At 38.5% G+C, this 26,891-nt stretch overlaps 1 protein-coding gene across 1 annotated transcript in view; it reads right to left on the reverse strand.

The window, feature by feature from the left end:
* Positions 1-26,891, reverse strand: part of LOC120308837 (inactive N-acetylated-alpha-linked acidic dipeptidase-like protein 2) — a gene marked incomplete at its 5' end in the record, with an annotated part of 217,147 nt that overhangs the window by 149,277 nt on the left and 40,979 nt on the right. The window contains one exon of the mRNA XM_039345376.1: positions 19,976-20,126. Within this exon, the coding sequence (XP_039201310.1) occupies positions 19,976-20,126 (151 nt within the window). The remainder of the gene's footprint in view (positions 1-19,975; positions 20,127-26,891) is intronic.

The following is a 26,891-nucleotide window of genomic DNA, read 5'->3' on the forward strand; positions in this document are numbered from 1 at the left end:
TCCCAATCTACATGAGCTGGGAAATTTGAATCTGATAGCTTCACAATGCTCTGAAAACCAAACTGATTTCTCACCAACTCTAAATAAAATAAAATAAATCTAAATTAAATAAACACCATTCCATGCTACAACTGTGACCATCAATTCCTCTCGTCGTCAATCACCTATATACACAGGCACACATACAAACATTTCCTGGGGGCTAGGAGTCATTTTACCATGTTAGATTACCGTGGATAGATTAGTCTTGGCACGATACTTTGCTGGACAGTAGCAGCCAAATTACCATTGGCTGTCTAAGGTTTCCTGAAACAAATAACACATTTTCACTGGAATAGCCCCTCTAGACCTCTGAAAAATGGCAACCATCACAATGAGAAACAATAAGAATGCTAAACATTTTCTACATTGCCACAATGCAGCCTGAAAATGGTTGAACTCATGCAAAAGTTTTCCAATTGCAGTGAAGCATCAAGTATCACATCATCTTCTGCTAGAAAGTATAGCAGACATAACTACCATGTTTCCCCCAAAACAAGACTGGGTGTTATATTAATCTTTGCTCCGAAAGATGAATTTAGGGCTTATTTTCCAGTTAGGTCTTATTTTTGGGGAAATGCAGTAATAAGTGCATCCACCTGGCTGACGATCTTAACTGGGGCTTATTTTTGGGGTGGGACTTATATTATGAGCATCCTGAAAAATCATGCTAGGGCTTATTTTCCCATTGGGTTTTATTTTTGGGGAAACAGCAAGAAGCCTTGCAGAAGATAATATGGCCATTAAGGGCCTGCCCGTTGGAATAGGAAAATCGTGAGTCATTTGAAAGGCTTGAAGACTTTCTAAATCCCAGATAGATAATCTGAGTCAGAAAAGTTGTGGAGGGAGTGTGGGGGAGGTTCTCCATAGGACCAGAGATCTGCAATAATGGTAAGAGGCAGTGGTGGGATTCAGCCAGTTCACACCGGTTTGGCAGAACCGATACCTAATTTTTTGTTGAGTTTGGCGAACCGGTTATGATAAATCTGTGCAGCATGTCACGCTGGTGCTGCTGCCTCCACAAGGCATGTCGCACAGGTAATGATGTCAATGTGACATGCATAGCACCAGTGATGACATTATGTGATGTGTGTTGCACCGGTGATGACATCAATGCAATGCACATCGCACTGGTGATGACGACAATGCAGTGATGACAAATATGTGAGGGGCATCGCACTGGTAATGACAACAAACAGAATCAGTTGTTAAATTATTTGAATCCCATCACTGGTAAGAGGCAACATATCCTGCTTTTACCTTTATCGGAGCAGAGTGTTATACACTGCAAGATCTTGTTATTGTCACCTCATGTGCACACCAATGAAAGGAAATATGACAGAAGAAGAAAAACACAGAAACTGAAAGAACAAACTCATAAAGGAGAGTATTTGCAGTTCAGGGTTGAAATGAACAGCAAAATAGAAACAGAAGCAAAGAACAAAGAAAACACCTACGGTGCTATTCTCCAGCTAATGCGAAGGTATGACCCACCAAATGTATCTCTCTCTCCCTCTCCTATTCACTATCAAATTACAAGAAGTTTAAGGCTAGCTAGCAGTATTTTGGAGTAGATGGTAGGTTTTCTTGCTTGGCTGATTCAGAATGCATATCAGCAAATAGGTCAGTTATAAACCTAATTACAAATTTAATTGCTTAAACAACCAGTCAACTGACTTTTTAACACTTCAATGCTTTCTCCTCCTTCGGATACAGATGTGATCACAAGTATTTAGTAGTCTCCATCTTTGAACCATATTTATTGAGCATCTATACAATGTCTATAAAAGTTTTGCCAGACTCTGAACTTTATGATACATTGAAGGCTTCTTAAAATAAATATTAAAGAGTTCAGAAGTTCATAAAGATGTCATAAAATGTATGCAGTCTGAGGAAGAGTGGCATATAGAATGTGAGAAGCAATTTCACTATTTTGTATTGCCATTATAAGGAATATAACCCCCAATTTTTTTTACAACATTTTGTAGAGATGCATGAGCTTTCTGAGGTTTGCTTTGCAATACATTAGAAATTGCATGAGATCCTTCAGATCCAAAATTTTGATATGAGTCAGAGAAGAATCTGAGGACTCCATATCTCATATGTCACACTGAGGTCAATTTTATGAGCCCCCCACTGTTTGTACAGAGAAGCTAACCAGCATCCCAGATATTTTCGGAATTAACTAGGTGACATTGTAGTGCCTGTTAACACTCATGAATTTATATTAATAAATGCTTGCCATTAACTATATTTTTTTCTTTTTTCATATTGTGCAGTTTGTGATCACTGCAAGTATTTCAGCACTTATTCATTTATTCTTGAATCCTTCAAATGTCTTGTATTTATCTTGAGCTAACCTTTACATTTCCTTCCCTTCTTTGAAGCAGAGGTCCTCTTACATATTGTTTTATTTAAAGTACACTATGACATAAAATTGGTTCATTACATTTAATTTATAGTTTAAGGTTTTTAATTTACCCTTGGTCCTCAAGCATTTCTACCCTCGGGATCTTCCTGAATGAACACCAGGAATTCTTAGTTCTTTGGCTTGTGGGCATTAGACAACAAACATTATGTAGATTTTTCTAATTAGGCCCACCCTGAATGGATTCTTCAATTCTGTTTCCTTGTTGTTTTACTTGATTCTAGTTCGACACACCCCTAAGTCATTCTTCTCAACTCTTGGTTCTTCTATGCTTTATGTGAATAAGACTTAACATGCATCAGAAATGCATCATACGGTCTCCATTCATATATCATGACATAATTAAAAAGAAATGCACATTACTTAACAGATTACACAAAAAAGTAGGAAAAAACTCTACTTTATAGAGGCTGCATCAGTCCAGAAAATACCAGTGGGACCTGGGAAAAGGGCTTTTTCTATGGTGACTCACACTGTTGGGAACAATCTTTCCTCAGAGATAAAATTGCTTGCTTGTTGGTTTTCTGCAAGTTAGGCATTGAAAACATGGTTTTGTCAAGGGCTTTGGGACCCATTTGGAGCTGATCAAGGGCCTTGTTTGATTCTGTTGTTGCCACCATGGGGTGGGGGTGGGGGCTTAAGGAGCCCTTGTGGGGCAGTGGTTAAGTGCAGTATTGCAGGCAAGCTCTGCCCACAACCTGGAGTTCGATCCTGTTGGAGCTCAAAGTTGACTCAGCCTTCTATCCTTCCAAGGTTGGTAAAATGAGGACCCAGATTGTTGGGGGCAATATGCAAATAATGCTAACATTATAAACCACCCAGAGAGTGCTGTAGAGCATTCCTTTTTACAACCCTGTAATCCCTTAATTCAGGGTAGAGTCAGGGCAACTGGATGGAGCTGAGTGTTTACTGGCTGAATGTCACGTGGAGTTTGCAGCAGATTTTTTTTTCTTTGCGCCCTAAGAGAGAAATATCTCCCACTACATAGGATTGAACTTTCAACTTCTGAGTGGGAGGTGAGCATTATCACTACTAGGCCACCACATCATTCAAAGTGCTGTCAAGCACTACGGGGACAGTGTATAAGTCTAACTACAATTGCTATTGCTATTAAATTGAACATGTTTAACTGTGGATTTTTAATGCCACCTGGAATCACTGTGGGTGAGTTGGGCACTATCTAAATTTGTTTAATAAATAAATAAAGGCATTATCTCTCCAGCAATGGGCATTTCACATACATATTATAGTCAGCAATCTGCAAACCTCCAGTATTCATATATCATTCAACTCCCCTTTCTGATCCATTCTCAGTCTATAAAAGTACCACTCAGAGTTAGAGACAAATCCTTCACATCAAGTAGAGTGAGTGAGAGAGTGTTTCCAGTATGATAAATGCACTGCAGTAATTAAGTACCTTCATCCTTGTATACATATATCAAACACACACAGAGAGAAATCTCCCATTCTTTGCTAACGGCAGAGCAGCTTAATAAGCTTACATACTCAAGATACTGATGTATTAAGGATATGTAGGTGAGGATATAAAGAAAATATCTTAGGTTCCAGACAGCTTGCATATTTTCTCTGGAATAGCACCCACCAATATACACATATCTATTTAGTTTCCACATAATAATTTCACACAGTCTGAAGAAAAAAAGCATTGATACAGTCTGAAAGAAAAGAAATTGGAAACAAACATATATAGGCTCCTTCTAAGATCCCCACTCCACTTTTATGTTCCTGAAGGTTATTTCCACCCCCAACCCACCCCCATGAATAAGTGCCATTGAAATCTATTTGCCTCATGTAAGCCCATGGAAACTCAAGGGGAATATCTATTTAATTGGGTTTTAGACAGATAAAATGAGAAAATACAGTATGGAAGTCTAGAGGGGATGTGAAGGAAAGCTAGGAAATATGGATGGATCTGATTGACAGGAATCTAACAAAAGAAGAGCTGGGAGCCTTTGGAATTGGACTAATAATATAGAGGACCACAGAAGACTACATGCTATGACCCAGAAAGTGATTTACTGAACATGTTATAGAGTCAGACTATTTGAAGGAACTCCTCTCTCCACTTGCTTCTGTCTGTCCAGTGAAATTGGACAACATAGATACCTTAAATTTCCTGGGCAGTGTTATTGATCAGCCTCCAAAAGCACACCTTCCCTAACACAGTTTCTGCCCTCTGGAAAAGCATCACTCAGAAATCTGAGCACTGACGTCCAGAAAGTCATTGAAAACCTGAATGTTTTTTCCAGGTTTTGGGGGCAGACTTGTTGTAAACCCCAATAGGATGCTTTATTGTAGTCCAAATTTGCCTCCTGAATGCTTGTGATGGAATTTCTCTCATTTAGTTGCCATCCAGAATCATGGAGTTTGATACATTATGACATTCTAGGTCCTTGGGAAGAACTTGGTGCATATATGAAGGTCCAACAGCAGCAAAAAAAAAAAAAACACTGGAAGCTGTAATTTCACACTGATGTCTATATAACAGCAAATATCTCCACTGCAAAGAAGTTTAAGAAATAGTGGACAGACTGACTACAAACAATGGCATGATAAAATAGCAACAATGGTGCACTGGAAGAACTGATTGACAGGAATCTGCAAGAAATACCATTTGCCTGCAAGCAAGAACTCATTGGTCTGTAAAATAGAAAAATCCATAGAAAATGAAGAAGCTAGAGTGCTCTGGGTTTTTAGAATTCAAGAGACGAGCACCTGCCTCATAATACCCACACTTAACAACTGTCAGTAAGAAACACAAAAAGGTCTGGCTAGTGGATGTGGCAATACCTGGACACAGCAGAAGAGAAGAGAAAGAACTGGAGAAGATAACCAAATATAAAGACCTGCAAATAGAAGTTGAACAATTGTGGCAAAAGAAAGCAATGGCAGTACCAATAGTAATAGATGCACTACTTGAACACCATAGACATTGACAAATTCACCATCAATCAACTGCAACAACTTTCATCCTACCACAATACCTTTAACACTATCAAAGATCAACCATCTGTCTGGCCCAGGTTCTTGAGAAGGAGTCAAAAGACAGATAAAAATGCCAAACCCAGTCTAAACAATTGGCTGAATGCATGAAAAACCATAATAAATAATAATAAATGATGCATGAAAAGGATGCAGCTTTCTATGGTTGCATCCAACCATAAAAAACAAAGATCTGCCAATAGAAATAGAATGACTGTGGCAAAAGAAAGCAAAAATACCAATAGTGATAGGTGCTTTTGGTACAATCCCAAACACCATCAGTCAACTGCAAAAGGCAGCTTTACTTGGAACATTATTACATCTTGTGCAATATCTTTTAAATCATCATACAGTAGCATCTGCCTATCTCAGATGCTTGGGAAGAACACGATAGGTAAAAAAAATATTACAAATCCAGTCTAAATATCTGGCTGAATGCATGACAAAATCATAAATAATAATGATAAAGGATGCATGAAAAGGATGCAGCTTCTAAAATCCAACTTTTGTGTTACATACTGCTGTGAAACAGTACACCAATAAAATTTATAGAAATATTAGGAAATTCAAAATCATTCACCAAAGAAGATCTGATGTCATAGAGCACATGCTTGATTAAACTGCTATACAACATTTATTTATTCCCATTCTGAAGATGCCCCAATCCTCAATAACTCTGGGCAGTTTACAACCAACAAAAACAACTAAACTGAACTAAAAAGGTTTATAACCACTCTATTGCAAAACTTGGGAAAATAACCAGGTTGAATTTCCAGGGAATTCTGACTGTACAGTTCGGTCCCTTAAAAGAATAAAGGATCATAAAAAAATTAAGCACAAAAGACCATTTTTAATGAGAAGCAGGATATGTCAAAAACAAATTAATGGCCTTATTACTGTAAAAGGAAGTGGATATATATTTAAATCACAATATGTGTGCTTAGGTAAATTGCACATGATCTTCTCAAATTTTGCAGAATAATTGACTACTCTCAATTAAAAAGAAATATGTGAAGGTAATGCTAAACCTGAGTTGACTCAAAACCTGATGATTATATGTCTATAGTCTTGTGAAGTTCCATTACTGACTAAGAGCCAACTTTTCTTATGTTCCAAGCCTACTGGAGGCAGATGTGGTGTCTCCTTGTTAAAATAATATAGTTAAGCATTGTTGGAAATCTGTGATAAGGTTTAAATGCATTTTAAAATTGTCTTAAAATTTATATCTCTCTCCCCTCAAATCATGGGTTAGGATGAGTGGTGAGCCTCTTTCTAAGGTTTTGTATGTTAGACTAAAAGTTTTCTCTTATGGACAGTCACTGTCTTGTCAGGCAAATCTACTTGACAAGGTTATTGTTTGGAAATATAAGAATAAGGAGCAGTAAATATATTACTTGAGAGCTCCTATACAAAAAACAGGCAGAATATGTATTTTAAACAAATAACTAATAGCTGTGTTGAGTGATGCAGTGGCCTAGAGATGAAGGCTCTCATCTCCCACTTGGAAGGTTAAGAGTTCAACTCTAGGCAGTGGCAGATATTTTTCTATCAGGGCGCAAAGAGAAAATATTGTATGTGCTGCGAACTCCATGTAGGCATTAGGAAGGGCATCTGGCCAGTAAATGATCAGCTCCACTCAATTACTTCATCCAAATAAAAGGGATTAAAGGGTTATTAAAAAGAAAAAAAAACCTAATAGCTATACTGATGCCATGCATGTTTTTTACATTATCATATAAAGAATACATAATAATATAATTTTGTCTGTCTGTCTGTCTGTCTGTCTGTCTGTCTGTCTATCTATCTATCTATCTATCTATCTATCTATCTATCTATCTATCTATCTATCTATCATCCTTCGATAAGGCGAGTTATCCATGCCATTTGTCTGGTGACATTATGATACAAATAATGTCACTTGACCCTCTTCATGAACGCTTATGACCGGCCTTGAAATTCAGCAATTCACATCTTAACAAAATCCTGAGGCTCTGGAATCTGGAATGAATAATATGCATATTTCCAATGCATAGGACTGATAAAAAGAGACAAAGTGGTTATTTTCTCTTAGAGCATCCTCTTCCTATTTTTATTAGATTATTTCTTCAATAACGTATTTTATTGGAAACATTTGGCAAGAGGATGAGGTATATCTTGGATTGAGATGTTGCATTTTTAGCATTTTAAAAACTGATAAAGAGTTGCCACATCTTCAACGCTGCTTGAGAATTTTCTCATTTTTCTGTCCTCTTCCAAATAGGGTGAAAGAAACCCTATTACCAAGTGGCTTATCTTAGGAATAGAGCTCTTCTCATAGCACAGATGTTTTGCTATTTACATGCTAGGGAGTCTGGCAGTCTGGATATAGCTTTTCTTCATATCTTCATTTACCAAGTCATTTTCCTATCAGATGAAGATTTTAGCTTAAAAAATAAACGTGGAACTACAATATTCATGTGAAGCTCAACAATTCCTTGCTGGCAGCAGACCAAGTAAATGGGAAGATAGCAAACTGCCAAAACAGGCACATCTGTTTCTCTCTCTCTCTCTCTCTCTCTCTGTACATCCATATACAATTTTTATATCATTTATTTTTATGGGGTGGCAGCGGACTCTTAAGTAACATACAATAAAAAAAACATTTTTTTCTTGCTATACTACTTGCCTATTTTCAGGTGCAAGCTTTGATTCATCCTGCTGAAATAAAAAATAATTTTATACCTAATTAAATTATCACCTTAATCAAAACTATTTAGATCTAATTTGGGATTTTCCTCATTTTCTAAAACAATTAAATGTGTTACTTTTTTAAAGGCCTGATTACATTTACTTAAGGTATGATGATAAAGTTCAAATTTATTTATTTATGAGACTTATATACCGCTTTAAGTGCAAGCACTCTCTAAGCGGTGTACACCAGTAAGAAATGTATATATATATATATATATATATATATATATATATATATATATATATATATATTTACATTGCCCCCAGCAATCTGGGTCCTCATTTTACCTACCTCGGAAGGATGGAAGGCTGAATCAACCTTGAGCCGGTGAGATTTGAACCGCTGACCTGCTGAACACAGTCAGCTAAAGTGGCCTGCAGTACTGTACTCTAACTGCTGCACCACCTCGGCTCTTTGACTGACTGATTGCAGTCTTAATGATTCTTGTTAGCTTACAGAATTAAAACTGGTAAAACATCCATGGTAAGGTTAAAATAAATAATGGCATTAAAATCCCTCAGTGAAAACAGAATAAGAATAAACAACAACCCAATACATCTGTATGTATGCATGCATGTATGTACGTATGGTATGTATGTATGTGTGTATGTATATATATATATATATATATGTAGGTCTTTGGTTGTTCGGATTTTCTCCCGCGTAAAATTGGAAGTGTCTTGGTGACATATCGACGAAGTCCCATTCGTCATCTTCAGGCTGGTGTTTTCAGCTGTGCTTCGAAGCACGAAGCTGAAAACACCAGCCTGAAGATGACGAATGGGACTTCGTCGAAACGCCGCCAAGACACTTCCAATTTTACGCGGGAGAAAACCGAAAACCAAAGACCTACATACAAACACCCGCGAAAAACCTCAGAAAAACATATATATATATATATATATATATATATTTTCTGAGGTTTTCGCGCGTGTTTGTATGTGGGTCTTTGGTTATTCGGGTTTCTCCCACGTAAAATTGGAACTGTCTTGACGACGTTTCGACGAAATCTCATTCGTCAATCTTCAGGCTGGTGCTTTCGGCTTCGTGCTCCTAGAAGCACGAAGCCGAAAGCACCAGCCTGAAGATGACGAATGAGACTTCATCGAAACGTCGCCAAGACACTTCCAATTTTACGTGGGAGAAAACCCGAATAACCGAAGACCTATATATATATATAGCCACACCGATGACGAGGCACGACCACAAACCAGAAGCCAGACCACAGCTGCATCATTAGCCACTTTAAACCCCTCCAATCCATACTTGAAGCAAACTGACACCCTCCATGAAGAGGAGGCATGACCACAAACGCGAGGCCAAAAAATAGCAAGGCAGCCCAAAATCTTAAACCCCTCTGCAACTCAGACTAACCTGAGCACAACCAAACAGAACACTCCCCCAGCCAATCAGAGCACAGCCAAGCCCCTAACCATTCAGAACACACCTCCACCCAATCAGAACACAGCCAAGCTCCCACCCAATCAGTTCATACCCCCACTGGCAGTTAAAAGGAAGAAACAGCTAAGACCACACATTGCTGCTCAAAGCACGAAGCTGAAAACACCAGCCTGAAGATGACGAATGGGACTCATCGAAACGTCGCCAAGACACTTCCAATTTTACGTGGGAGAAAACTCGAATAACCAAAGACCTATATATATATATAGTCACACCGATGAGAGGCACGACCACAAACCAGAAGCCAGACCACAGCTGCATCATTAGCCACTTTAAACCCCTCCAATCCATACATGAAGCAAACTGACACCCTCCATGAAGATGAGGCACGACCACGAACGCGAAGCCAAAAAATAGCAAGGCAGCCCAAAATCTTAAACCCCTCTGCAACTCAGACTAACCTGAGCACAACCAAACAGAACACTCCCCCAGCCAATCAGAGCACAGCCAAGCCCCTAACCATTCAGAACACACCTCCACCCAATCAGAACACAGCCAAGCTCCCACCCAATCAGTTCATACCCCCACTGGCAGTTAAAAGGAAGAAACAGCTAAGACCACACATTGCTGCTCAAAGCACGAAGCTGAAAACACCAGCCTGAAGATGACGAATGGGACTTTGTCGAAACGTCGCCAAGACACTTCCAATTTTACATGGGAGAAAACCTGAACAACCAAAGACCTACTACATATATATATATATATATATATATATATATATATATATATATATTCTGAGGTTTTCGCGGGTGTTTGTATGTAGGTCTTTGGTTGTTTGGGTTTTCTCCCGCGTAAAATTGGAAGGTCTTGGCGACGAGAAATTTGGCTAGGTTTTGTAGAGGTGAGCCTATGGAGCTGACTATAGGTCTGAGTGGGGACTTTAAAAATACCAGAACCATTGCCAAAAGTGAACATTTTAATAACAGAATAATCAGAGAAGCCATCGAGATAGAAAAACGCCCGCACAGCATGAACAAGCGAGATGATACCTCCCGCCCACCAGCCATTTGGAAACCCGCCCTTATTGACAAACGACTCCCTAATACAAAAAATGATACCAGACCCACACTCACAAAAACCACACAGGATGTCACCACCACACACCCACGCAAAAAACAAACCCAAAGCCACACCGATGATGAGGCACGACCACAAACCAGAAGCCAGACCAGAGCTGCATCATTAGCCACTTTAAAGCCCTCCAATCCATACATGAAGCAAACTGACATCCTCCATGAAAATGAGGCACGACCACAAACGCAAAGCCAATCAGAACACAGCCAAGCTCCCACCCAATCAGTTCATACCCCCACTGGCAGTTAAAAGGAAGAAACAGCTAAGACCACACATTGCTGCTCGAAGCACGAAGCTGAAAACACCAGCCTGAAGATGACGAATAGGACTTCGTCGAAACGTCGCCAAGACACTTCCAATTTTACGCGGGAGAAAACCCGAACAACCAAAGACCTACATACAAACACACGCGAAAACCTCAGAAAACAAATATCGAACCTCTACGGGGAGGAAATCCACCATCTGACCAGGACCTATGAAAAACTTGAAGTCCAAAGAGCTTCCATTTTATGCGACCTCACATTCCTACGCAACTGCCGAGATCAAAATCTAATCCCCACATGTTTCCAACTGAAATTCCACTCCAACTCTGCAGCCACCAAACGGATCCTGAAAAGAACAGAATTGGCCCTAATCAGAAATGAACTTCACACAAAATGATTCCTCCTAGACCGAATTAACAAAGATCTCCTCACACTCCACCTCAAACTCAGCAACAAGATCCACCCCGCACTTTGGGACAAATCCAAACAACTCGCCGTCTGGAGAGCCGAAACACAGACCACCCTCAAGACAGATACACACACCAACAAACTCCGAAGACTACAAGAACGCCAGAAACAAACCCCTCCTCCCTCACAGCCACACATGAAACAAACAGTGCATAACATCTCAGATAGGATCCTCACCAAAGCCGAAACCAATGTCCTTTCCAAAGGATTCAACTTTGCAGTCACTCCCAAACACATCCCCACTGAAACCATTATATGTGGAGTTGAAACCAGCCTGACCAAAATCAACCCCGACGATGCTAACAGAATCAGACTCGAAATCACCAACATCCTCTGTACCAGCAAGCCACCCAAAAGCAACTTACCCAAAGAGGAACAGACAGCACTACGTAACCTGAAAGAAGACACCAGCATAATAATCCTACCAGCAGACAAGGGCAACGCCACGGTGGTTATGAACACATCTGACTACCAAACCAAATTAACCAACCTACTCCAAGACTCCACATACAAACCCCTAAATACAGATCCCACCACCTACCTGGAAAAAACACCAGATCCAAAATAAAAGCCTCCCCCATTAGCGAAGAGATCCAGCAAAGAATCATTCCCAGAGAGAAATCATCCAGATGCCCCAAACTCTATGGTCTCCCCAAGATACACAAGGAAGTGCACGCATTGAAGAACATAAGAACTCAGTCAAAAAAGAGGAACTGACATCTTCCCTGGTCCAACACCTTAAAGCCACAGGACATGAAATTGACTTTAAAAATACCAGAACCATTGCCAAAAGTGAACATTTTAATAACAGAATAATCAGAGAAGCCATCGAGATAGAAAAACGCCCACACAGCATGAACAAGCGAGATGATACCTCCCGCCTACCAGCCATTTGGAAACCCGCCCTTATTGACAAACGACTCCCTAACACAAAAAATGATACCAGACCACACTCACAAAAACCACACAGGATGTCACCACCACACATCCACGCAAAAAACAAACCTGAAGCCACACCGATGACGAGGCACGACCACAAACCAGAAGCCAGACCACAGCTGCATCATTAGCCACTTTAAACCCCTCCAATCCATACATGAAGCAAACTGACACCCTCCATGAAGAGGAGGCACGACCACGAACGCGAAGCCAAAAAATAGCAAGGCAGCCCAAAATCTTAAACCCCTCTGCAACTCAGACTAACCTGAGCACAACCAAACAGAACACTCCCCCAGCCAATCAGAGCACAGCCAAGCCCCTAACCATTCAGAACACACCTCCACCCAATCAGAACACAGCCAAGCTCCCACCCAATCAGTTCATACCCCCACTGGCAGTTAAAAGGAAGAAACAGCTAAGACCACACATTGCTGCTCAAAGCACGAAGCTGAAAGCACCAGCCTGAAGATGACGAATGGGACTTCGTCGAAACGTCGCCAAGACACTTCCAATTTTACGTGGGAGAAAACCCGAACAACCAAAGACCTACATACAAATACCCGCAAAAAACCTCAGAAAACATATATAATATATATATATATATATATTATATATATATATAATATATATATATATGTGTGTGTGTGTGTGTGTGTGTGTGTGTGTGTGTGTGTGTGTGTGTGTGTGTGTAATTATATTAAAAATATGAATCCTGGGTAAAGCCATGTGATAAAATAAATAAATTCGAACACCAGGATAATATCAAACTAAAAGCTGTTTAATAAAAATGTTGAGCTTTCATCGGCCAGCACTGCCGACATCATCAGAGCATAAAAGCAAGTTAATGGGAGTTCTCTTTATGTTACTAGCCAGCTTTGTGCCCAGCTTTTCGACCTCTAATTCGATGTCTCTAATTGTTTTATTTTTAAAGGTCACATGTTTACTGCTCCCTTGGTAGTTTCCAAAACTGCTGTTCCCTTTTCCCCTTTCCTTCCTCCAATCCCTTTCTTCGTATGCACCCAGCTGTCCGCTGTCACACCGTTGGTTTCCAAAGTTGCTGTTCTCCCTTTCCCCTTTCTCCCCCCCCCCGGTCGCTTTCCTCATATGCATCCAGCTGTCTGCTGCCACTCCGTTGGTTTCTGAAGTTTCTGTTCTCCCTTCCCCCTTTCTCCTCCCCCCTGATCGATTTTCTTGTATGCATACAGTTATCTGCTGCTACGCCATTGGTTTCCGAAGTTGCTGTTCTCTCTTCCCCGTTTCTCCCCCCCCCCCAATCCATGTGTGCCTTGATATTGTGGTGAAATATAGTTTAGAGTCCATTAAGCAGAAACTTCTACCCAGAGGGCAAAAAGGGAGTGAAATTTGGAATGTCTGGTAGGCAGAAAGAGGGAAAAGATGACCCATTCCTATCAGTTCACAGAAAATATCTATAGTTATGCAGATAGTTGCTTTAGTCTGGCAAGATTCTATCTGTAGGCAAACAATAATGAAGAAAGTACTCAGAACTCCATGTGTTGTGTCAAGGTAATGATTTAACAGTTAACCAGCTGATGTAATGTAAGATATAATGATGGGAATGACTCAGCAGGGTCTGTGTCTCTTTAAGAGCAAGCAGGATCTGTGTCTCTTTAAAAGCTTTGTATGAAAGGGAAGGCTCTGCAGATGTGTTCTCTCTCTTCCGTTTTCCTGCTGTAACTGCTCTTTGTTGGATCCTGTTGTATTAACACGTGTATGTATATTGTTCCTGGTTTCTTTTTCTGACAAAGAATTAAAGAATTAAATTGGGAGACTAAGATGGCCATTTCGAGCTCATTCTGCTCTCGTCAGTTAGCCACACCCTTTATGGGATTCGAACCTGGGCAGTTTACATACTAGGCAATGATTTAACCACCAAGCCACAGGCTCTCCTCCCTCTTTGCCTCTTTGTTCCTGGTGTACGATAAACCACCATTTAATATAGACCCCTGTTTACTGTTTACTCCTGGGTTATCTCATGCAATAAGACTGTGTATGCTCTGACATGTTGTACATGGTTTGTAGGGCCTGATAGAAATAAACTATATTTTTCACACAATCCCATGCACGTACACCATACCTACACATCACGTTCACCTCTCTTTAATTTTCCTTCCTGCAAAAAAAATCTACCTGGAACCTATGGAATCCCCTCACAAGCCTTCATGAGAAAGTCAGCATGTCAAATCAAGGTCTGTGACCTGTGAAACATTTCACAGGTTCGCTGTAAGCACTTTCAATTAACTTTACTTTTCATAGAGAATACATAAAGCACTGCAGAGTTGAGCAAAACAATAAACAGAAACCCATTTTTCAAACATCCCTGTGAAATAAGCAAGAATTAAGCTGGCGAATGTTACATTTACTTCTGTCACTCCTCAGGGCAATACTGGAAACACTAGGTCAGGTAGTCTGAGATGCTGAGAAATTGCTCAATTCCATTCCACTGAGCTGTCACGGCATTTCATGCTGTGAATAGCTAACACCCATCCATGACGAGGAGGCAAATACTTCTCGTTTGCTTGCTTTCCTTATGCCATTCCAGTCATGTCACATCACAGTACTGTCACTTCAGCTGATTTAGTGACAATTCAAGAAAAGGTTTTCAGGGTCTGGACACACCACTGCAGCAAATGTTCTTGATGGTACCTTGTTACAATTTCACAGTTTGATCCTTAATGTCCCCCCTCCCTCCTTGTATAGCTAGAAGGCAAAAAGATGCTGTAAGATAGAGAAAAGAGCACAAAGTGTGAAACACTTTTCGCATTGTAACCTGGGATCTTGTACACTGCATCAGTACAATAATCTGCATCAACTAGTGTCTTAACTCTTCACCTATAGATTTCAGCTATACCTCCACCAAGAAACAATAAATATTCAGCAAATCCTATTCCCTTCTAGCATTGAGGATGTTACCTAGTTGGGTAATGAAATGTCTGCACAATTCAAGCATGCTTGGAGTGTGCCAAGGACTCCAGTTTTTAACCCTCAGCTAATATATTCTCTTGTATTGGTGCCACATATGGCATCAAATATTTCAGACAGCATGCAAATGGAAGAATAACCCTAGAAATAAGGAGGAATTTTCTGACAGTGAGAACAATTAAGCAATGGAATAGCTTGCCTCCCAGAGTTGTGCGTGCTCCACCACTGGAGGTTTTCAAAAACAGACTGGACATCTATTTGACAGGGATGGTGCAAAGCTGCCTGCCTTGAGCAGGAGGTCAGACTAGAAGATCTCCCATGTCCCTTCCAGTCCTATGATTCTATATTCTATGCTCTAAATGTGCACGCAGACAAACCTCCATCAAGGAATAATAAACAAAGAACAAAACCTACTTCCTTCAGCCACTGAACACATTATTTAGTCAGGTAATAAATACCTACATGAAAACAACCAAGTTTAGAGAACACCAAGGAGAAACCATCTGTTTTTTTTTAAAAAAAAATCCTGCTATTTTCACATACTGTATCTTTAGTCAAATTTCTGCTTCATTCCTTTTCTAACTTCATTTGCACAGTAAAATAAAACATCTTGCCAAATGAGGTGTTTAGTTAGGTTGCTATCAACTCAAATTTTGTTTCTGAGGTTGCATATCAAAATGCCATCCATCTCAACTTGTCTGCCCGGACAAAATATAGCACCCCCAAAGACATTTCAACACTATTTCTGAACTGGTAAATCCTTTTTTTTTTTTTTTGCATTTATTTTCTTTCTGTCTATGGAGATTCTCAGTAATCCAGGTCATGGTTGTCTCAAAGATGCTTTTTCAAAAGGCAACTGGATTTTCTTTGTTTTTCCTTGAAGATGTTTCGCTTCTCATCTAAGAAGCTTCATCGGTTCTGGAAAGATGGGGGGGAATGCAAGCATTATTCTCTCTTTTTTTTACTTCCTTCAAATTTCCCATAGTATCTTTTTCCAGTAGATCATACAGTCACATCACATGCCCAAGGTTAACTGCTTGCTAATCTTTGCCTCAGAGGAACAGTCACTCTTTACTTCATACAAATTTGACTAATGAGTTCTTTTGGAATCCATGGTACTATTAATAACTGTCTTTAAACCCATAATTTAAAGATATATTCCTTCCTTCTTTTGCTCCTTCTGAATGTCCAGCTTTGATCACCATAAATTACTATAGGCAATGCTACTTCTTCAGCTGTTCCAGTATTTATTGTCATAAAAATATATTTTTTCAAGCTCTTTTCCAAGTACCAAATGCTTAGTACTATTGTCTAGTACTAGCACTGATGATGTTATCTACTTTGGGTAAGCTCAAAGTTTTCCAAGTTTGATGTTCTCTTCCTCTCTAGAATTAAAGTCTTCCTCAACTCCTCCAGAATCTTGCCCTTTTCTCTACTCTTGAGACCAAGACAACAAATTATTATTTTCACTTATTTGCCATCAAGAATACATTCATTAAGAATTGTCTTTTCAATATTTTCACTTTCTTCATGTCTTGAGTCTTGAGTCTTCTTCACTTTGATTAATAGTGGCATTGTCTGCATCCTGTATGTCAAATTATTAATTTGAATTGCCTATTTTAAAATACACATTTTAAAAATGTAGCTTTAAGCACACTAATAATTAATACATGCACTGCCAGTTATACGTGGGAATAGTTTTATTTCTTTTAACCACCATCAACTGTGAATTCATGAAGTATTAACTTCCTCTTCTCAATATTTAGCATTCAGTCAGAAAATTCACATTTCCTTTGGACTTCCATAATGAGCTCTTCTAAGTTTTCTTTACCTTCATCTAAGAGATTAGAGTTAGCTGTATAACTCAGTTTGTGAGTGTCTGAAGAACATATTTTAAAATATGTGGTTTTTAAAATTGTAACTTTAAACATGTATGAATGCAGGTCCTATCAAGTATATATTGGAAAGAACATATGAGGTGCAATCCATTTGATTGTTTCACTTTGGAAAGGCATCTTCTGCTGTTGAGGAAAGTATCTTTCTACTGCTGTCCTTTTCTATCACTATCATAATGTTTTGGGCAGAAGTCCCAGTTCCACTAGAACAGTGTTTCTTAACCTTGGCAACTTTAAGATATGTGAACTTGAATTCCCAGAATTCCCCAGTTAACCTAGATGGCTGGAGAATTCTCAGAGTTCAAGTACATGTATCTTAAATTTGCCATGATTGAGAAACATTACTCCAGAACAATTTTAAGGGCATGCAAAGCTAAGAAAAAGGAGAAAAGTTGCAGAAAATCCTGTCGTGTATCACAATAGAATCCACTATGATGTTAGCTATCTTTATATTGCTGATACCTGTGTTACAACATTCAAAACTGTACAACACCAGGTCAATCATTTAAGTTCTGGTCCATATACTAGTCTACATTTTAGTCTATAATAAAAAAATAATAAAACAACTAATATTATTATTATTGGTCCAACTTGATTGGCCTGGCTGAAAAGGAATGCTGTAATACTTTTTAAAAAATGGAAAATATGGGCAATAAACACAATGCTTAAAAATGGGGAAAGAGCAAAGGAAAGCCATCAATGACATGCCTAACAGATGAACCTTTGAAAACACAGACATTTTAAACAAATCTTTTGCTGCCAGCATTACCAATCTGAGAAATTCATAGTAAGTTATATATATCTAGGAAATGACCAGGCTGAGCCTGAGGAAAGGGTCAGATGCATCATCAGTCATGAATCCCTGCATACCCATAAGAGATCAAATTCCAGCCCACCTTGAATGCCTCCTTAATTCCTGCTCATTTCCCTTGACAGTTAGTAGCTCAAATTCTTGTAGAGAGCTTAAGCTTTAAATCTTTATACTCATTTGAACTGCTTGAATCTCCTGATTTTCCTGGCACTTGACAATATCTTCACAGAAAGTAACAAAAGATGCCACCTTAAAGTCACATTTCACAGATTGCATTCACCACCCATACCAACATTCAATATTCCTTAGAAAGTCATACTTCTATCCAAAGAGGATCTAGGAAGGTGTCTCGCCTTCATGCTACAAGTTGTCTTTCTTGTTTATGCACATTCAGTATTTGTATGACAGATGTTGAGTCATGATGACACATGGATGGTTTCATCATTTGCTCCCTTGACTCTTCCCTGCAGACATCTCAAGATCATGAACAAGATTCATAACAGTAGCTCTACCAAGTTCTTCTGTAAAGCATTTTGCCAATAATTTACCAGCAAAACAGTCAATACTTAAAAGGGATATCTTCATCTCTAGTGGCAAAGAGCTACATTACAACCTGCTGCTTGTCCTTTTCAATTAACTACAACTGTAAAAAGATGACTAAATGTTTTCCAAGTCTCAATCCAGGGATAATCCATGATGACATTTTCCATGCAGCTAAAGTTAGACAAGAAAGAGCTTTACCATAAAATCCATAGACAAAGAGGTTGTTTTGTTTCACAAAAACAAAGCCTTATCATAGTGTACTATGTATGAAATTGTCTCATGTATCTGAACTGCAGCAGATAGATTCTTTCAGAAACTGAAAGTAATATTATTTTTGAGCCTTTTGTTTCTAGCAATATTGAACAACAGTGGACATTCAGACTCTCAGTTTTGTAGCAAGGAAAAGGCAGTGTGGAAATAATTTACTTATTGGAGACGACATATCTGGCCAAATCTTCTTCATAACTTTCAGTATGGAGGAACATCTGCTTTTAAAGAATGAAACAAAAATATCATTTTTCCAATTTCAATTTGGTTTGGAATCACTTGTGCTACAATCTACATTTTCTTTAAAGACTGCATTACCATATGTTTTCATATATGTTTCTACAGTCCTTCAGTTGGCAGAACATGGGAAATATAATTAGAACTCATGTAAATTTCTGCTTTAGTTGGTTTGGAATGCTGTACACAGAAACCTAAAAAAAGATTGGTTGTTTTCACGAATCACACAGAACATGTTACATTCGTGAAAAGTCCAAAACTCCTCTAAATCGTGCTTAAAATGATTTAAACCCTAACAATTTTGATTTATGTCATCACAGTCTACCTACGTCTAAGATACACAGAGCCCTGAGAAGCATGAAGGAATAACATAGAAATGATCCTTGGTTCCATTTGTTGAAAAAGGTATAGTTTATTAGAGATCAAGCATATTTCAATATTGCAAAGCCAGAACTGAGAATCATGTGCCAAAATCCCTAAATTCTATTCCCCTCACTTAACTGTCTCTCACTGCCCATTCTGTGTAGCCAATTAGATTCAAGCAAGATGTTTTCATAACGGTTAGTCCAAGCACAGTAAGATATGCAGCTCCCTCTTGCTTCCAGCTGAGTGACCTTGAGGCAGCATCTCGAGAAGACACAAAACTTACTTTTATTTCCCCAAGCATTCCTCCTTTATTCCCTCTCCCACAGTTCATGGCAGTCTGTCACTGCATAGCAATGAAGCACAAGCGAGCACAAGATGGCAGCTGACACAGAGAGTTATGGATAGCAGAACCCTTATATCACTTTTGCTTTATGTTTTCAACTAACCATTTTGCAATAAGGAGCTTACTGTTTATTTCATGTAAAAAAGTACTCTTAGAAAAGTACTCACCAACACTTGGATATCCAGGTGTCGAAGGATCACCACCACTGTTCAATGATACCATAAAGGCTTTATTGCTCAGGTTTTGAAACTTTGGTAAATTGCAAGGGTCAATGTAAAGAAGAGCACCTTTGAAGCCTGCCTCTTCTAGCAGTGAAAGCTGAAAAAGCATAAAAGTAAAAAGGAAAAATTAGAAATATCTTCTCATGTTTTTCTCTCTCTTCTTCCCTAAGTGTCAAAAACTTGCAAAACATTACCATTTAAAGAGTTTGAGGACATTGGTAAACAGTCATATTTATGCTTAAATCCAAAAGCCATATGTATTTTAGATTCATAATCAAAATTATAATCACCCCAACGCCCATTATTCAGTATCTCTCTGCTATAATTATTAGAAATAGTATGTTTGACCACGTGTTAGAAAATAAATATACCGGTAGCTATCAAGCTGTTTCACTCTGCTATAATGTACTTGCTTGTGTGTGTTTGTATATTTAAATATTTGGGGGGGGGGAACATCCACAAGCCAAATAAAGATAAAGCATAGTTTGAACACTTTTCAGTGGCTCTCAAAAGTTCACTGGTACATTAAATCTTCCAGGAGACAAGCCAGAATCCTAAGATAGTTAGAAGCTAAATGCACTCTTCTAGCAGTTTACTTTGGCACCAGAATAAACCAATGCAGCCCAATATCTTAGATCAAACATTCCCCTTATACATGAAATGGTCATGAGCAAAGGCCTTAGTTGTGTTTTTATATGTAAATTGACACAACATAACATAACACAACATAATATAACATAACATAACATCAACACCAGTATAATATAATATGCCACATATGTTAAAAGGCAATAAATAATACAATAAGCAAAATATATATTGAGATCCTTTTTACATAGCTGTCCTCTGTTGCATGACTTTTGTTTTGCCTTCCTTAATAGACTTCAGGAACCAAGAAACAAAGAATATAACCTGCTGTTCTGTGATTACACAATCCCTTTAAAGAAGATGTTCAATTGCTGAAATTACTGCATGGCCTTAAAAGACAAATCCTGTACCTTGGCAACAAACACTGCAACATTCTTTCAAACCTATGTGCCCAGTCCTATAAAATTGATGCACTTTTATGTTAAATAAAGAAAAAAATATTCCTGTCCAACTAATTTAAACTCCTTATGAAATGGGAACTTGCAGCCAAATTTCCAGAATCAATTATGTTGGGTAAAAAGGAAACCAGGCTGCCAAAGAACCCAGTGGCTGGACACCATCAAAGCTGACACCAGCCAAAGCATAGAAAAACTCAAAGAAACAGTTCAAAATTGGAAGATGTGGAGAGACCTGGCCCATAAAATCGCCAAGAGTTAGACATTACTGAATCATCAATTATGGGTAGTTTATTTCCAGTTAGTGATGTTTGTGGAAAGAGAGGGTAATGAAAATGGGGGAATCTATCAATTCTGATCCTTAAAATCCCTTGTACAATATAAATAAGAACAACAACATTTGTTGATATGATGCCTTGGGTAATAAAGAATCTCCGGTGGGAGCAGTAAATGTTATGCTGATATACAGTACTTACCTGCCAGCTCAAGGAAATGGTGGACAGCACTAGCTCAGCAACACATTATCAAATATCAACAATGTCAGAGTTACACATAGCCAGATTTACTATGCTACTATTTTAAGACGCTACTATTGTTTTGAACCAGGGTTTACATACTATAGCCCAGAATTTTGCTACTTTGAGTGTTACACTTGAATGCCCTTCTGATAATAATAAAGAGACGCAGAAGTCATCTGGATGACCTAACTTTCCCAGACAATGAGATACTTGTAGTGCAGTAAGATACGACCAACTGCTTTGACAGCATCTGACATGTAAAAACATATTAAATGTTATAGTTTAAAGAGTCAACCTCTGAAACATGTCATCATACTGTCTAATGCTGAATAACTCAGCACACATAAAGAAATCTAACTGCTTTTCAAGTCAGACGCCTTTCTTCTCAAGTGGCAGCTGTTTTGAAAGACCAATAGAATATAGTAGTCCTATAGGTATTTTACCACTCTCTTCTAATTTGACATTTATACTGAAAACAAAACAATTTTGTAGGCTATTTTAGTCAATAAAATTCATCGTTCAGACATATGATCATTCTCCTAGGAGCAATGCTAGGTATACATAGCCAATAATTTGATTTGTTTTTGAGGAAAAGCCAAGCTGATTAATCTACAAATTCTATTTTCTATGTGATAGGAGAAAATGTTAAGTTTTAAACTACAAGTATAACTGTGCCTTGAGTCACTAGCTATTGACACTTGAGCCAGTCTTCCCATTGTCCATTCCCAAATTTTGCATCTAAAAAAAACATTTCAAATTTCTTCCCAATATTGCCAAAATCAGCCATTCTTTAGGAATCACAGTATTGTCATTCTATCTACATCTCTGGCCATTACACATGCTCTGAACCAAATAAAGGTAAAGGTTTCCCATGTCCAATCATGTCTGACTCTAGGGCATGGTGCTCATCTCCATTTTTTTACCCAAGGGAGCCATAGTTGTCCAAAGACATTTCCATGGTCATATGGCCAGCATGACTATACACCAAAGCACATGGAACACTGTTACCTTCCCACTGAAATGGTACCTATTTATCTACTCACATTCAGTGCTTTTTTTCTAAAAAAAAAAAGTGCCAGAACTCACACACGTCATACAACCCGCCTTGCCTACCCTACAAGGTTCCATCAAAAAAGGTGCCGGAACTCCATTCTGGGCATTCTATAATAAAAAAAGCCCTGCTCGCATTTGCATACTTTCGAACTGCTGGGCTTCAGGAGCCAGAGCAAGTAATGGGAACTTACCTCCTTGTACTTATCCCAGACTTGAACACAGGTTGTCAGCTTTCCAACGGACAAGCTCAGCATCTTTAACAACTAAGCCATCTTGTCCCCTCTGTACCAAATAGAAGACACTTCTTTTTGGTATTCTTTGCCACCTAAAAGTGTCACTGCTAGTGTTTGAACTTCCAGAGTTTTCCAACCAGGCATGTTATCAGGGGAATTTAAAGTTCCCAAAGTTGAGAGACACTGGTCACAGCTATAATTATTTGGTAGTGATAATGAGACCTGCTGTGATTTAAGTCTTTTTTATGCTTTGGAAACAAAATCATTACTAAGAGAAAATATGGGCACATAACTGAATCTACTCTCTCAACTTTCTTATAATAAAGGTCTGAAAGTTTCTTCACAGCATATTCAGGGTTGTCCATAAAACTGAAAATTGAGAATATGCAGTTAAGTTGCCAAGGGCATCAAAACACTTCTGTTTCTTCATAGAAATATGTCGTGAACAAGGATACATTGAGAGCAGAGGATGTAGTCCATGTATATGAGTCCCAATGTCCCTTTCCCTTGCGGACATTAAAACAATAGCAACAACAATAACATAGTGAACTGGGCTGCAAAGTAAATTCATTATTCACTTTCAGTTTTGTTAGCCACTCTGAAAAGACATTGTTAGGAAAGGTGCATTAATAGAAAATGTAGTCCTTTTATGTGAGTCTTTTCTTGGGGGCATTAAAAAAAAAACACTGAGTTGTACTATAAAATAAATCCATTATTCAGTTTTGTTAGCCAGTTTGAAAATGCCAATGGGAAGGAAAAGGTATTTCTATTATTTGTATCCCACTTGTTTATATATAACTGAAGGAGGCAGGCATGCCTAATACTCCTTCTTTCTTTTTTTCATTCGGCAACAAAACTATGAAGTAGGTTTGGATGAGAAATACTGACTGGCCCAAAGTCACCCAGTTATCTTTCAAACCTAAAGAGGCCTAGAAATCACATTTTCCTGGTTTCTAGGACACCACATTTACCCCTATACCAAACTGGATCTTAATAATAATAATAATAATAATAATAATAATAATAATAATAATAATAATAATAATAAAGTTGGAAGGGACCTTGGAGGTCATCTAGTCCATCCCCTGCTCAGGCAGGAAACCCTATACCATTTCAGACAAATGGCTGTCCAGTCTCTTCTTAAAAACTTCCAGTGTTGGAGCATTCACCACTTCTGGTTGTTCCACTGGTTAATTGTTCTAACTGTCAGGAAGTTTCTCCTTAGTTCTAGGTTGCTTCTCTCTTTGATTAGTTTCCACCCGTTGCTTCTTGTCCTGCCTTCAAGTGCTTTGGAAAATAGCTTCACTTCCTCTTCTTTGTGGCAGCCCCTGAGATATTGGAACATCACTATCATGTCCCCCCTCATCCTTCTTTTCATTAAACTAGACATAACCAATTCCAGCAGCCATTCCTTATATGCTTTAGCCTCCAGTCCCCTAATCATCTTTGTTGCTCTTCTCTGTACTCTTTCTAGAATCTCAACATCTTTTTTACATTGCGGTAACCAAAACTGGATGCAGTATTCCAAGTGTGGCCTTACCAAGGCATTGTAAAGTGGTATTAATACTTCATGTGATCTTGATTCTATCCCTCTGTTATTGCAGCCTAGCACTGTGTTGGTTTTTTGGGCAGCTGCAGCACACTCCTGGCTCATATTTAAGTGATTGTCCACTAGGAGTCCGAGATCCCTCTCACAGTTACTACTATTGAGCAAGGTTCCCCTATACTATACCCGTACAATTGGTTTTTCTTGCCTAAATGTAGAACCTTACTTTTTTCACCATTGAAAAGTGTTCAAGTCTGTCCTGGACAAATGTAATTTGTAATTTTTTTCTGTTTGAAAATCCTGAAGCCCCTATCACTTCAACCTTTTTTTTAAAAAAAAAAAAGTATGTGCATGAAAATTGTGCAAAATTAAGAACTATCTCACCCTGCCTCCCAAATAATCCAAAAGAATATGGCACAAGCACTTGTCTCAGTTTATAGATAGCCAGATTACTAATAATAATGAACCAAGGTATATCTTCCTTAGTAGGATAAAAGATGAGTTCCTGGATATTTATTCTGAATTCATGCTGAAGTCCCAATTAGAGCCATAAGGATCTGTTAGCAATCACTTTTTTCACTGTACTAATTGGCAATGCATAAAATTACCTATGGGAACCAAAGTGCCACTTATGCTATGGGTAACAAAGAGAGAAAGAGAGAGGAGTAACTGCCTTGCCTTGCAAGAATTTAATTAGGTGACACCTGCTCTTGTTCTGTTGTTACAAAGCACTGCACTTGTGTGAGCTGTTATATCAATAGATTCTGAAAAAGAGGAAAGCAATGTACACCTCTCTGTTCTTATAGAAATCATGTGCTATTTTAGTAGCCCATTTTGGCAAAGGCTTAATTTGGAGCACTACATTAGATGTTTAATCATGCTGTCACTCTTCTCACTAGAGATGCTAGAGGGAGCAAAGTTCAGTGAGATCTTATAGAAAAAAATAGGCTGTGTTACTTAATGATTCACAGACTAGCACTTGGTATAGTAGCCACGAAGGCCTGAGAAAAGATAATAAGTGCCAGAATTTATCTGTTCTTAGAAAGATCAGAATGGTGCAAATCATGATATTCTTTGTGACACTCTATAGAAGCAAAAGTTGGACTTTGAAGAAGCTAGATACAAAGTGTATTGGCACTTTTGATATCTGGAGTTGGAGAAGACTTCTGAGATAGAATGGACGGCCAAAGAAGACAAACACATGGATCATCAAATAAGTGAACTCAGTTCTAACTAAATGACCAATGATGAGGCTCAGATTATCATACTTTGGACATCTTATGTGAAAACCTAGGTCTTTGTAACCTAGGTCTTTCCATCTAGGAAAGGTGGAAAGAAAGAGAAGAGACCAACAATGTAATGATTGAAACATCTTGAAAGTATGACATTCAGGAAGCCAGGCAGAGCTAGTTTAATGTTCAACAGCTCAAGATGATAGGGAAATCCGCATGCGTCATCCTGTTCATCTTTTTATATCAGGGAAAATTATTGCATTATGCATAATGGTGATAGGAATAAGAATTAGGGATAGGATTTTTCAACTACAATTCTCACCTGCCCAAATATATGGCAAGAATTTGTGATAACTGGAATTGAAATAATGCTGTATAATCCAATAGAATACATAATAACGTTTTCAGTTCTTCATTTTCACTTATTATATGGATTTCATCAATAAATTCTTTTTGTAGATTTTTTATAAAATGAAAAAAAAATAGTATTAACAAAGGTATAAAATCAAGATCACGTGAAGTGGACTTCTGGTTTGATGTTGTGGCATAAAAGGTGCAGGAAGATGGGGCTCCATCTTCCACGTTCAATTTCTTCCTGCTGGGGACCCTAAAAAGGGTTGAAAGTCACCCCGAAGAGGTGATAAAGAAGGAGGGGACCCTTGTCAATTGCAGAGGGGTGGCAGCCCTTCTGCTGGATCTGAGGAAGCCCTCAGAAAGGGGAAAGACTGGCTACATTCTTGTGGCCAGTCAGAAGCTGCTAACAACCAAAGAAAAGCACTAACTAGCAATTTCTGAGCAACGTGGATGGAACTGGTTGAGACTTTATCCTCTTTTTATGGCCCTAACACTACTTTCCTAGAAAAAAGAATACCGAAAGCAAAGAATCCTCCTCAATGAGAAAGGGAAGGGAAGTTATTGCCCTGCTCCCTCAGGAACAGAAGAGCAGCAAATTAATTACTTTGGGGGGAAATAGAGGAAACTATAAGATCAATTTGGAACTAATACAGATCTATAACTTTGAAATTTGGACACTAAAAGTTCCTTTGAGACTTTTTTTAGAAAAAAATATTTAAAAGTTTGCAAAATAATTTTGAAGGCTGGAAGAAGGTGTCAATGACATCTAGTGGAGAATTATGGCACTACAATTTATTATGGTTAAGGGAAGCTTGGCTTGAAGCCCAGACTCATATAAGACTCTTTGTTGTTCCTGGACACTTTCACTTTTACAGACTGCAGC

This window comes from Crotalus tigris, unplaced genomic scaffold, assembly GCF_016545835.1.
Source record: "Crotalus tigris isolate CLP2741 ecotype Arizona unplaced genomic scaffold, ASM1654583v1 scf7180000017950.1190679, whole genome shotgun sequence".
NCBI classification, from domain to species: Eukaryota; Metazoa; Chordata; class Lepidosauria; order Squamata; family Viperidae; genus Crotalus; species Crotalus tigris.